Raw genomic sequence first — 14,744 nt, forward strand, 5'->3', positions numbered from 1 at the left:
CATGTCAAAAAATATAAGAAAATAGGTAATATAATACTTATATGAATAAACAATGACTGCATTACATCTATTTATTAAGGCTTAAGTTCTTCCACGAGTTTACAAGTGCAAGATCTTATGATAATGACATAACATAATTATTTATATTATTATACTTCAAATATACAATAAATCAAAAATACCTACGATACGTCAAGCGTAGGGACGCGAAGCGAAGAATATATTGAGCGAATTGTAAACTTATTCCGACGATAATTATCAATAAAATCATCACAAAATCAAATGATAATTAATGTAATATAATATTAAGACTTATTATTAGATAACAAATAAATAAGTTTGAGTTAAGACCATGATTATAGACTGTAAACTAAGGGAAAAATAATTCAATTAGCCTTTGAATTAATTCTTATGGGGGTTAATCAAACGTGAGTACGGATTTGTACACTACGACTCCTGTGTAAAGTATTCCTGAAAAGTAATTCTACTGTCATGAATACATGGTAGATATAAGAAAAAGTAGTAATGCCTAACAAAATTAGATATGATCTCCTCCAGCCTCATCCTAGAGTCAAATGGACTCCAAGAGAACTCACCCCCTCCTCCGAATACTCAATAAGAGCCAAATTCCCAGCTTCTTCCACACAATGAGACCTTCCATCTACTTTCATGACCCTTCCAAGTGCTAATTAATCGAATAACTTCAAAAATTCGAGATCCTTCTTCTCTTCCTCCATCTACTTATACTTGGTTTCACTTTGTGTCCCTACGCTTGACGTACCAGAAGTATTTCTTATTTATTGAAAGGTTGGGATAATTGAATCAGAAGGTTTCGGTTTTACTGTCTCCAAATTCGAGATAAAGAGAAAGTATAACGTTCGGGAAAACTTGTAAAGGGGTCCGGGAAATACCTCAATGTAACATCTCACGGGAACACCTTAGAAGAATCTAATTAGGAAAAGTGAAAGCCTAAAAAAATAGTTCATGTCGGTGAGGGACAACTTTGCAAAGATGAGTTTCTAAAGGATTGGGAAATAAATGACTATCCTATATTTTTTGGGGATCTCAGGAATGTTGTAAGCTAGAGTGATATGTAATAAAAGATCAAATAAAGACAAAGGATATGGCTTTGTCTGCTTTCGGGATCCTCAGGACTTTACAGGAGACGTGAGGGAAATGAAAGGCAAATATGTTTGGAGTAGTCTTTTTAAAATGATAAAGTCGAACAAAACAAAAAAAAATAATAATAATTGGATACAAATGATAAATTATTTATTCATGTATGAAATTCCATTTCAAGAACATTTCATAAATATTTCATTTGTATTATACTAAATTAATTTTGGGATAAGCTTTCATATGTTATATATTGTGTTTATTTTTTTTTTATTCAAGGGGTAAAATAACTTCTAGATTTCGTTTAAAATCAAAATCAAAAAGTACCTTCATGATAAGTTTGATTGTACTAGTATTAAACACTAGTATGGTGGTAGAACATATTTTAAATGGCGTTCAAATCAAATCGATATCAGCTAAAATTTGTGCTTTGATGCACAAATATGTCGGAATACTTTTAAAAAACTATTGGAATGAAATTGTTTGGGGAAGAAATATCGGACAGAATGTGGTGGGCGAGAGAAAAATACCTCGCTCACATATTTACTGAACAAATTTAGCATGAAAAATCCATTCTTTCAATATAAATAATGTTTTCAATTCTTACAATAACATGTATCCGAGAAATTCATTTCAAGAATCTGAATTAACTCTGTTTCTAAATAACAAAATTAAATTTTAGACTTCTAGTATGATATATGTGCAATTTGTAATTTTTAAGTTACGACAATTTGGGCCATAATACTGCTCAATGTATTTTTTATTTTTTTTAAATCTTGGAAAAAGAATGTCCTTCATTTATTAATAAAAATCCCACAATTCGAAGAAAACATTTTCTGGCAATTTTTGGACTTATTGCTGCATTTTATATTCCTTTTTTTATAGTTTTTACTTACCAATGCAAACTTTTTAAATTATAGTCCATTTTGATCCAAGCCAGGGTTCTTGGCGTCTATATATAGCAAAATATGTACAAATAGTTCATTAACATTGCTGTACGCTCAAAAGATATAAACATACATTACTTTTTATGTAGTTTTGAACATTATTTCTACAGAATTTTTTATTTATTTTACGAGTTCCTTTTTTATTAACTTATTACTATTTTGCGTCAATGTTTTTTAAGAGACTTGTTACTTGATTCATTCTTAGTTTAAAAAAAGAATAGTTAAGTTAGTTTGTTTGAGGTTTTATATGTTATACCTTGGATAATTAATATTTTGACCTATTTCATTAAGTAGACCCAAGTAATTTATAGCAAAATCCTACAGAATCCTTTTCTTTTGCTATTTGTTTTCAAAATCTATTTTTTGTACTTAGACAATTAAAACAAAATGTATGTTTCTGTAATGTAGTGTGGCAACTTAAAAACAATCTTGAACTAAATTCAAAATAATGAGAAAATCCAAATATATTTTCGAACTTCATAAATAAATAGAGCCCAATAAGTCATAAAAAAATACATGAGTTGAAAAGTCCCGGGATTCACAAAAACTTGGTGTTATTTTTTAAATTCCATTATTTTCATTTAGTATCAACCTTCAAAAGCCAGATGTCAAAACTTCATATGACGCTACTTTTGTTATTTCCAAAACAATTTCGTTTTTTAAATTTATACTGCTTATTGATGAGAGGAAATTAATTTTTAAAATAAGCAGTGGCTTGAAAAGGGTTATGTGGAGTCTACTTTTTGAAGCAAATAAAAAAATGAATAATAAAATACTTATTGAAAAGTGTTTTATTTGTTTACACCGGGTCTTTTAAGTCCAGATTTTATTAATATGTATTGTCTTCAAGACTCTCAACAAACAATTCATTTTTAAACATAATTAAATATGTATAATAACGTTCAGTACAAAATATTATTAGCAGTACATGTATAAATTAATAATAAAAAGGTTGAAGAAACGGATGATCACAAAATAGTAAACTCCAGAAAGTTACATGATAAAATAATGATAATTAATAATGATTAGACGCACCACGTATATGAGTCAATTATGGGCTTTATATTTAAATTATCGGGATTAGCTAAGATACCTAGTGCTCTATATTTATTTTAGAAATACTAACTTTCCTTTACAAAAGCTGCTATTGGTGAATTTTTCAAGTCATTTTAGTTACTTTTATGTAATTGAGGCATAAAATTTCAGCATCATTTTATTGGATAGGTATTTTTTGAAAACCACCCTATTATAACAACATTTTGGAAAGTGATACATGAGTGCGTCAACATAACAACAATTTTGAAAAAAATCAAGAAAAGGACAAAATCCCAAATTGTTTTTATATTTCATATTTACAAACAGCTTAATATTTCATTGACATATTTGCATCAATAATAGGTTTTATATTTAAATTTTTAGGATAAATTAAGATACCCTAGAATATTAGAGATAGTTTATATCCTTCATTGGATTTATAATACTTATATTCGCCCCTATATCTATCAATTTCTTATTCTTTCAATCAATTTGTACTAATTTGGGGGCGATTTGCCGTGCTCCTACATGATTAACAATAATTATTTTGTGTTAGAAATTGTCAATAGTTCATTGAAGAAAAGATATGTTCATTTTGAGAAAAATCATGGCAGCTTGTTTTTGTGTTGACGGGATAAGTATGATAAAACGTGGAATTTTTAAAATATACATTCAAGGCATAATATTTTTGAACACAATAATTGACTTTTAAAAAAAATGTACAAATAGTTTAAATATGATTAAATTGCATTTGATAGTAACTTAGATTGTAAAAATAAACCTTAAACATATTCGTAGATTATAACTTTTAATCTATGTATAAAAATTTGGATCAACAAGATTTATTTTTTATAACTCTGTACATACCCAAAACAATCCATAGAACAATCCCATTTCCTGCTGTTCCTACCACCACAATAAAACTAAATCCACAAGTCCATAGGATATAAACAGGCTCCAATCCTCCACTTTGAGATTCACTTCCATTCACTAAACTCACATTACTTTGACAGTTATTTCCTTGACACATATGATGGGGTTCGACTGAGGAGAAGGAGGACACATTAAAAAACTCGGTTGTGGATAAATTGTTCATGATTTGAGGTTTCTTGAATTAATTTAATACTATGATTAAAACAGCATTACATCTTGGTGAGATGAAAATATACTCCCAGCAGGAGAATTAATTGGGTTCTCTCTTGAACCGTCGAAAGATAAAAACTACTCTTCCTCTTGGTTCACAAACCATTCATTTACCGTCTTTCTCTCTTTCATTCTAAAAGAATTTCTCTCCTAGTAATAGTATATATTATGTAAACGGTTGAAGGTACAAGGTGTTTTCACTCTTCCTTCTAACAACATATTTCCTCCTTTTCCATCCTGTTGATTCTTCAATTTACAATTTTGTATATTCATAAATGATGTTTGAGGTTGTTTTTTTTTTGAAAAATTGAAACAGGCATGAAAGTCAGTAGACATGTTCAACAACTTTCACTAAAATTCTAAAAAATATACTTTAATTAAATTACTTGTAAATGATCTAAAAAGGTATGTATATATTTTAACAAGAATTATTAATGAAGGTTCCAAATTATATTTTTATAAAATTATAAATATTGGATGTAGATTGATTTGTTCAATATATGTATATAAAATATACATATTAATACAACAAAAATAATTACAAATCATGAATCGACAATATTCTAATGGTTTTCTTCAGGACATTAAATTTGAATTATGATGTTTAAAAAAAAGTGTATCACCCCGTAGATCAAGAAGTAGTAAGAGTGAATACGCTCTCTCTCACAGCCCCTTCAAGAGCAACCACCCCGTATTGTAACTCTCCCGGGTCCCTCTGTCTAAACTTTTACTATTTTTTATTAGTGTATAATAACCAACCATTTATTATTATTTTCACATTAACTTGTAATACATTCTTTGAAGAAACATAGAAAAATAAAAGTCAAACATATATTAAACTGTACCGAAATTACAAAAATCAGGAATTTGCTATAACCAGATATTTTTTATTTTGCATTTTATTCCTCTAAACAATAAAATACCATCAAACGTCCAAAAATCGTCCTTCATGGACGCTATTGGATTTGAAAATCTGTAAAATGTCGAAAAATGTAGATGATGTTTCTTTAAAATTTTCAATTTAAATGAAGTTGCAGGATTTTTATTTTATTAAGTATTATAGGTAAAACAATAGATACACTTCTTGATATTTTGCAATAATATTAAAACAATCTTTCTCTAGCTTGTATCAAAGGATGAGTATTTTAGTTTTAAGTGTGTTATTAATAAATAAAAATTATCTTTTAATTCCGCGTATAACGCCCATTTATTTATTTAGACGTTTCTCTTCATTTTGACGACTCAAAACTCATTTTTGGAAACTAATTGTCCAATAAATTATTTTTAAATATACTTTTGTTGTTCAGTTATGCCAAATAAGACACCCTATTTTACGAATTCCTAATTTGGGACTACGCAAACTGCCAATTAAAATTTCTTAAAAATACTACCTTCTACTTATTATTCTTTAATTCATAGTCTTGATTTGTTTGTATTTAGGCATAATTTTATTTTTGTATTCTATAAGTTTGATATTTTTAATTTATTATGAATATTTCATTCCTTTTCTTCGATAAACCTTCAAAAAAGAAACTATGAATTAATAATTGCTTCCAATTATTTCTTTCTTTCATTAATAGGGAAAATTAAACGCAATTTTATTTTTGCTCTGTTATAGGCCGTCTCTCTTACCCACCAATTTGAGCTGAAGTGTTGGTTCCTTCTTTCACTGCACATTCACAACTTTGTGTGTGGCATGACATTTTGAAAAGGCGAAGCAGTGAAACAGACAAAACTAATAAGTTGACTTTGAGTATTGGCTACTGTGATAAAAGGTCTAGTGACGTTGATCCAATCCAGGATATTAATAATTGAAGTAGTATCCAACTGAGGTTAGGTGCACAGTATGGCCTTACATGTACATTTGCCCCACACCTTTCTCTACAAATTTCATTGGAATACGGTTTACTTTTTTTGAGTGTGAATCTTTTTTTTCATATTCTGAATTAATTAATTTGTATTTGTTATTACGTATGTAATGGACCTGTTAAAATATATAATCCAATTTAATTTACAACCACATATGGAAGTAATAATTCACAATCGACTCGACTATAACATGTAACTTTTTTGTTTTATCTTTAGGCAACACATGCTTTGAGATGTAGAGCCGTACGAAATGACTTCCCTATATGAGCCATATTTAATGTGAAACAATGTCGATTTTCATATTAAGAAGTTATTTATCAACAATTATAAGGATAATCATTTTTGTAATGTGATAGGCATAAAATTGATCATTAGACAAATCATCAACGACATTTTCAGACGTTTAATGCTGGGAGAAACTTGTACTTATTTTTCTAAATTTATAATTCGTGAACACCTGAAAACTTGGCACCTGAAAACGAGTAAGCTCAATTTTTTGGAACCATTGAGCACAGTTATTATATGATATAGCTGTAATTTGTCGGTTGGAAGGTCAAACACTATTGAAACAAGTCTATATATAGACTAAAAGTTTCTCTATTAATTGCACTCTGAGCATGTTCTTCTATCTTTATTATCAAGCTCTAAGCAAGAAGATAACCAATTCGAGATTTCAAAAAAGAGACAAAAAAAAACGATTTGGGAGATATCAGTTTACGGGCGTACTGTTCACCTAACTGTATCTGGATGATACTTTAATTAATAATATCAAGGGCTTAAATAACGCCACTGAGCTTTTTACCACGGTAGTCATTCTATAAAGTCAACTGATATCGAAAGTTTTATGGGGGAAAAAAAAAGACATTAAATACTCATAATTAATTAAAAAGTATCAATGGTCGTATTTTTAAGTGTTTTGTTGTCCAAAATTAAAAATTGGTAAAATAGAGTGTCTTATTTGGCAAAAATGAACAACAAAAGTATATTTAGTAATAATATATTCCACAATTGGTGTCAAAAAATGAGATTTGAGTTGTCAAATGAAGAGAAACATCTAAATAAATGCGCGTTATACGGGGCAGAAATAGAAAATATTTATTTATTGGTAGCATGTTTGAAACTAAAATACTCATCCTTTGAGGCAAGATATAGAAAGTTATTTATAACATTCTTGCAAAATATATGTCTCATATTTCATAAAATAAAAATCCTGTAACTTGATTCAAATCGTTAGTTTTAAGGAAACAACATCAAAATTTCCTTTTTTTCGACATTTTACAGATTTTCAACGCAAATGATGAAGGATTTGTCATTTTGGTACAGTATAGTATATATATATATTAAGAAATAATATTAAATTAAACCAAACAAATTGTAATAGTTATATGGAATTGGATTTTTGGAAAGACCCAGGAGAATTCAAGAGCAAAACTTAATTAAGAGCATTATTAACAGTGATGTAAATTAATTGAATTTTTTAGCTGGCCTGTTTTTTGTTTTGCTTTCTGAATTAGTAGTCTGAAGAATGAATTTTCTTTTTCTTAGCAGCTGTCATTATTATTTAATTTCCTGAGTAGTGAACATCCTTTCCAAAATAGATTCAATCCTATTCATAACCTGATAAAACGTTTATATTTGATCATAAAAGACGTAGTGTAACGCTGAGGATTTGTTGCAGAGTAATAATTGTAAGCCCTTTTTGGACTGAGAGTAGAATTAGGACGACATCGGAGTACTTCTAGCAAACACCCTTGTTTATATCTTTTCTCCTTTCTCCCTTGTCACAGCATGATTGTAGCTGATCTAATGAAACGTCAAAATTGTCAGGTTTACTATGTTGATTTTCGTTTTTTTTAATAGGTCCATTGATGCAAAGTATTTTCATTACTAATTATTAACATCAGCTGTCTGCTATATAATTTTTTTTTTTTTTTTTGGAAGGAGGGAGGGGAGGAGAGGAAATAGAAAGCAAAGCCTTCCTCATTTAAAATAGCATTAAAACCGGGAAAATATTATAAATACAGTCAAATCCAGAAATAATAAAAAATACGCTTCTAGTCAATAAATAAGTCTTATAGAAGAAACATCAAGTACAAAATCTGCATAGAGTCACATTTTTCTTCACTTTTTAGGTTTCAACTTTCTTAGGAATTGTTATGTATGGAGAATTCCCATCATGACATTTCCCTTGAATAGGTACAAATGGTTAGATAGAGCTAACTTTTTTGTTCTGCATATTTATTTTTAAATTCATTTTACATTCTTTTTCAAACAATGCAGATACATATCGTGAGTGTTCCAAATAAATGAAAAAAAAACCACTTTTGCGGAAAGATAAGATATAAATCATCGATGATCTGTCAATAAAGAGGTTTCATCAAATATTTGTTTGACTCAAAATACGGAATTTGAAAATTACGGATTTTCATAAGTATCCAAAAAAAAAAAAATATTTTTATATACTCTAGATATAAATGATAATCTGGATATAGTCACCTTATTATCTGAAAAATAGTAATTTCCTTTATCTGGACACAATTGTATATTCACATAAATTTCATTACACATTTGTATAAAAATACACCAGAGATATGTTGGAATTCTTCCTGCAAAGATAACTCTTAACACCACAAAGATCTATTAAAGAATTAAAAAAATAAAATAAAAATAAGAGCAAATACATCAACTGTCATTACTTTTTTAATATCTTTTTTTTTCTTTAAAAAAATCCGACACTTATCAATCCTACAAAAAAAATTGCATTGTCGATTGCAAATGCGGTTGTATCATCATCTAGAACAAAAAGCAACATCCGAGTCAGATAAATAATTACCAGGACATAAACCCTTGGTGAAAAAAACAAAAAAAAACTGGACGAAGGTTTATAGAGATACAAGGTTAGACCATCATGTAATCAGACTTGCTAGAATTTTTAATTTATCGTACATCACTCTGTCAAGACAGGGAGATTTTGATAAAACAAGCAACTACTCATACACTATGACGTCAATATTAAAAAGCGTGGTGGAAGTCAAGCATCAGACGTACTCTCTCAAACTCTCTCGAGGACAAAACTCCTCTAGAGTAAAATATCCCTGGGACTCTACCAATGATTCGAAAAAATACATTTTTATTTACATATCTTCAAGTTTATACGTGAGAGTTATTAAATTAAAAATTCCCAATCAAGTCAAATTCCTTAGATTTTTCTTCCATTTTCCAATCAACTAAAGAATGATTTTCTCTTATATTAATTAATGATTTTTGTAATTTATGTTGGGAAACAGTTAGTTAGGAAATACCTACAAATTTTGATAAACATAAAAATAAAAACGTGATTACTACCTATATATTTTAAAGTAATCATATTTACTTAAAATGGGAACTCTTAACTGGAATACAAGAAAAGTTGGTAGCTTCTAAAACAGCTGTTTAAATATTAGGAGTATGTAATTTTCTGCCCCTTCTGGATTGAACTGGAGGTGATAGCTGTATATGGAGTTATTTGAATGAATACTTTATTTATTAAATATTACGGCATTTACAGGGTGTTCTTGATAAATTGGAACTATCTTAAAATTCAATCTGCTTGATAAAAATGGAATTTGGAGTGTATTTGTTAATATGAAAAATTTAGACATGATATTAGACAATAAATTTATTCAACATGTCCTCCCTCAGCAGCCACCATCTTCTCCATCCTGTCCCTAAAGGATTTGCATGCCCTGACGACTACCGCGGAATCGATAGAATTCCACTACCTCGTGATGGAGCCCTTCAGGGCCGCGATTCTCTTGTGCCTGACCTTGCACACCTCCCTCTCCAACTTTCCCTACCAGTAGTAATCACACGGATTGAGGTCGGGTGAGTTGGAGGGCCAGGTGTTGCGATCCCAGAAAGTGATGTCATGGGAGTTGAAGAGGTTAATGGTCCTCATGGCGATGTGTGCGGGCGCGGAGTCTTGTTGGAATATGAGCTCCCTCCCAGCAGCCGTATTCTTCATCCAGGGGATGACGACCTCCTCCATGACTTCGCAGTACCTTATCGCGTTAACCCTTTCCTTGGGATTGAAGAAGAAAGGAGCATCACCTCACCGGTGCTGCAGATGACACCCAGGGTCATCACGGAGGCTGGGAACTTTATGGTGAAGACTGCAGGGACCTCTTCTCTCTCCTTTCTCAGACCTTCCCCTCAACTTCCCAGGCATTGAAGACCCGGTAAACCGTGGTCTTGGGGTAGTTAAGAAGCTTGTAGATAGCAGAGGGCTTGTGTCCTGTGCGAGACAATTCGAGGATGGCGTCTCTCCTTCCTTGTTCCATGATGACTATTGTTTGTTGTCAAAACAATTATGGTGGAAGTTATATTGTATTGTTCACGCAACCTTTTATATATGTATGATTTAACCCCGAATCTCCACATTATGGATCTGGATGAAGTTTAAAGTAGTTCCAATTTATTATGGACACCCTGTAAATCAATGCTTTGGTTCTTAGTTAAATCTTTAAATACAAATTCAAACATTAGAGTGTGAGCTCAGTCATTTTTATTTACCATTGATCTTTTTTATTTGAAACAAATCAGTCGTGGGGAGGACTCAAAGTGTCATCTCCTTCTTTATTCCTATAGTTGAAAATGTTTAATTAGTTATTCTGGTAGTTTGATTTATATCTCTACTTAAGTAACTTTTGTGGTACGAGATAAATAAAAAGATAGTTACTTTCAAAAGAGTTATCCCCCTTCATTGTCTCATTGTACCCCTAACACCAGGGGCACTAAACAGTTTTTTGTTCCGAGCCAAAATGAGACAAAGAGATCATCTCGAGAGCAGTACAAATGATAAATGCCATGGACGTTTCAATATTATTTTTTTACATATTATAACTATAATATCCCGTGAATTCTAAGTTATCTTTTTATAATTCACATTCGGACTGGTTGAGGCAATCCTCATTATCTGATCTAAGTGTTGATGAGTGAGTTTAGTACAATATGTATTGTGGTTTTAAATTAACCTGCTCCTTTCCAACAAGGATAAACGTAGTATTAGGGTTTACCTCCTCCACCCTAAGTGGCTTGTGAATATCCCTATATCATTATAAATTGTATTAAATATGCTTATGTATATACATTCATTATATAATACTTTTGGTGATATATATTCGTCGAAATGTCTTTGAACCCTATTCTAGGCACAGGTGTTTTTTATGTTTCATGGAAATATTAACTAATAACTGCAATTGATAAATTGAAATTTATGAAAAAGTGGCCATAAAGTTTTGGATGAAGTGTTCTATCACTACAGAAAGACAAAAACTTAAATCAATTATATTACATTCCTCAGAAGTTTGAAGACAGATGCATGCATTCATATCACGGGAGAGACTTTGTCACTTCAAAGTTAGAAGAGAAGTGTAGAAGAAAGCATATTGCTGCAAGGAAAAATGAATAAATGAAAATGAATTTAAAATACAAAAACAACCACTTAAATAGTGTAATTATATAAAAAGTTTTCCTGTGACGTCAACATTGTTAAATTTTATAATAATTGCAACCATTTTTTCATTAATATTATGGAAAATCAGTTCGTGAAAAGGGATGATTATCTTAAGTCAATTCAGGAAGTTTTATCCTAATACAAATAAATCGATAATAATGAGACAACTTAAAACAATGATCATAGTTGCATCATTGTTGAGAGGACCGAAGATAACACGTATAGTGTGGTAAATTCAAGTGGGAGGAGAAAAACATCTGGTGATGAAACATTCCAAGAAATGACAGAGTAAACACTTATTGTCCAAGAATACAATATGCGAAAATACAGCTCCGACAAAGACAAATAGTAATAAAGAGATCCAGGCAGTATCAAAAATTTGAAAAGGAATTAATTACATCTATGATGATATTAGTAGCTGCTCTAAGGTTCCAAATGAAAAGTAAATATAATCCCAAAGTCTCATATTGATCAACAACAAATTTTGTCCCAATGTTTTTGTTCACGGTCAGTTGGGGGGGAAAAAATAAGCCAGATCCATAGCCATCTCCAAATAAAAGGGAAAACCCCTTTAAGCAAGTGAGGAGCTCAAAATAAAAGATTGTGGATACTTTAAAAGTTTACACATTATAACAAGTTGTCTTTATATAGTTGTCCATTTATTTTTTTTTGGTCAAATGTAATACCAAAAATAAACACGCAAGGAAAATTAGAAATGAAACTCGATGACTTTTTCCAATATAGAGTAAAAATGATTAAGAATGATAGCCCAAAGATCCTCGGGATTAATAAAGCTTAAGATAAGGGAAGGAAAAAATAGGAAGTCACGCCATACCCTGATGAAATATTTATTATCTTGCAGACCTGATGGAATCTGATGTTAAATCGAAAGTTTCCTCGTCTTGCGACATAGCATGCTACTTTTGCCTGCCTAAATCCCTCTACGGGGAATGTTTCGTCAAGAGGGGTACTGACACTTGTGTCGAAGAAAGTATAAGATTTTATATTTATAAAGTCTTAGAACGGCTCTAGTCAATGGCGTATGACTGTAATTTCGACATGTGGAATAAACATTTATTTAGTAAATATATTAGGGCCTTATTCCACTTTTATTAATCAGTGCCATGAATTTGGATCTTGAATTGTTAGGAAAATATTCAAATAAGTAAAATTAAATCCCTTAAAAGTCAAAAAGATAATTTGTATTGTTAAGGTTTTGACTAAAACCGACGATATATTATTATGCTTTCAGAAAGATTTTCAGCTCACGATGGGTGAGCAGAGAGTTCGTTTTACTAAATATTATAAGAATTATATGCTCCTGTTTATTCCTCTGAAATAATGTTGAGCTGCACTAAAAATAACTTTAATAACAGTAAATCCCTTGACCTGATTGAATAGGAGGAAATGTTTATTCTCTGTTTAAAGATGAGATTGTTCCTTATTTAATATGTCTTGATAAATCTATGGAAAGATACGGAAAACTTTTTAAATAAATCAATTAAATGAATAATATCATTAATTAACAAAAAAGGGAAATGGGACTGACATTGGTCGCTGGAGGCCGATAACAGTGCTAAATGAGATATATCGAATTAAATCTGGAGGAATTACCCATTAAATTCAGCTAATATTGTATAAGAAGATTGGTACTCATCAGAAAAGTTTCCTAGAAGGAAAAAAGGTATCAGATGTCCCTCAAAATATCCAAAGTGTGATTAATTCTGTAAAAAGTAGGAGAAAATGTGGGGCCCTAAACGTAGTTGATTTTCGTAAGGCATTTGATACAGTTAATCATGACCATATTCTTTATTCTACGAAGAAATTTCTTTTAAAGCATTTTATCCAACTTTGTTCGATCTTAACTTTCTAACAAGACCTCTACATTTGATATAAGTGGGAGAAAAAGTAATCTTATAGTGCTGAATAAATCTGTCCTCAAGGATGTCGGACGACTCCTCAAATGTTTTTTTATGGCCATGGAAAATTAGCCATAAAAATTAAGCACAAGTATGGTAGCTATGGTATTTTAGTTGATGGCAAACATTATGTAATTGATCTTTACACCAGCAATGTGATGTTGTTAATTGAGCCAACTCATCAATTCATCTCATTTGAATTTAAAAATATGTCTGGGTTAGAAATTAATTAAAGAAAAACTATTATTCTTCCATTAGGCGAATGGAGTACAGTTGCAAGATCAAAGCTTGTGGGTTGCACTATAAAAGGAAAAAATAATGTATTGGGTATGAAAGTGAAGGAGAATATAGTTCAAATTGAGTTACACTTAGGGTTTTAATATATAAAAAATATTTTTTTGTCGAGGTTTGAATTCTCAGACGCGTATTGATTTTTATAACACATTTATCATTCCTTTAGTCCTATAAAGGCACCAGCTCTACCATAATTGACAGATTTGACAATCAAAGAGGAGATCAAATGGCTTTGTGTCTCTTTCAAGGGTATAGAAAATTTAGGGCTTAGAAATGGAAGCAATAAATGGTAATATAATTAACGTTAATGATCTGACCCCGACCACAAACTTCCTGATGGAAAATATCGGTTTCCCCTTATATAATTGGCCTCATTTATATCCAGGGACCTGTCACTTAAAGAGGATGATTTTGCTTTCATGCGTTGATGTCTGCAGCATTGGGTTTACACCATATGGAATCTTTTGTGTGAAGTTGTCGAAACAAAAAAAAATATATTTCAATTCCAGATTTAGACAGATTGTATTGTTTTGTACGATCCCTGTAAAGTTTGTGGAATGTTTTTTGTAAATATTTTGGATGGTTTGGTCCAGTGCCCTTTGATTTCCTTTTTACTTGATTTTTTTTTACCCTGAATGTGGAGGGTGAAAACCTTAATATCTTAAAAGCAACAGTTTTGTTCGGCTTGCCTACAATGCAAAGACAAAAAGCTATGAAAATTGGCCAATACATTTCGCTCTTTTGAGCGTCAAAGTTCTTATTGCCATTAAGTTGGAATATGGGGAACCAATTCTTATACAAAACTGAAGAGCATAATTGTTGCGTCTTGACGAGGGAGAGACACAAGCTTATTTATAATAGGAGAGATCCAGGATGACCAAGAGACATGAGGAGAAGAATTCACGTGGAGGAATAATGTAACACTGC

At 30.8% G+C, this 14,744-nt stretch overlaps 1 protein-coding gene across 1 annotated transcript in view; it reads right to left on the reverse strand.

Annotated features, from left to right (window-relative positions):
* LOC121121944 (tachykinin-like peptides receptor 86C) overlaps positions 1-4,321 on the reverse strand; it is a 102,360-nt gene extending 98,039 nt beyond the window's left edge. Inside the window, exon 1 of the mRNA XM_040716933.2 lies at positions 3,966-4,321. Coding sequence (XP_040572867.1) covers positions 3,966-4,194 — 229 coding nt within the window. The 5' untranslated portion in view covers positions 4,195-4,321. The remainder of the gene's footprint in view (positions 1-3,965) is intronic.
* Positions 4,322-14,744: the final 10,423 nt, after the last annotated feature.

Source organism: Lepeophtheirus salmonis, chromosome 7 (assembly GCF_016086655.4).
Source record: "Lepeophtheirus salmonis chromosome 7, UVic_Lsal_1.4, whole genome shotgun sequence".
In the NCBI taxonomy this organism is placed as follows: domain Eukaryota; kingdom Metazoa; phylum Arthropoda; class Copepoda; order Siphonostomatoida; family Caligidae; genus Lepeophtheirus; species Lepeophtheirus salmonis.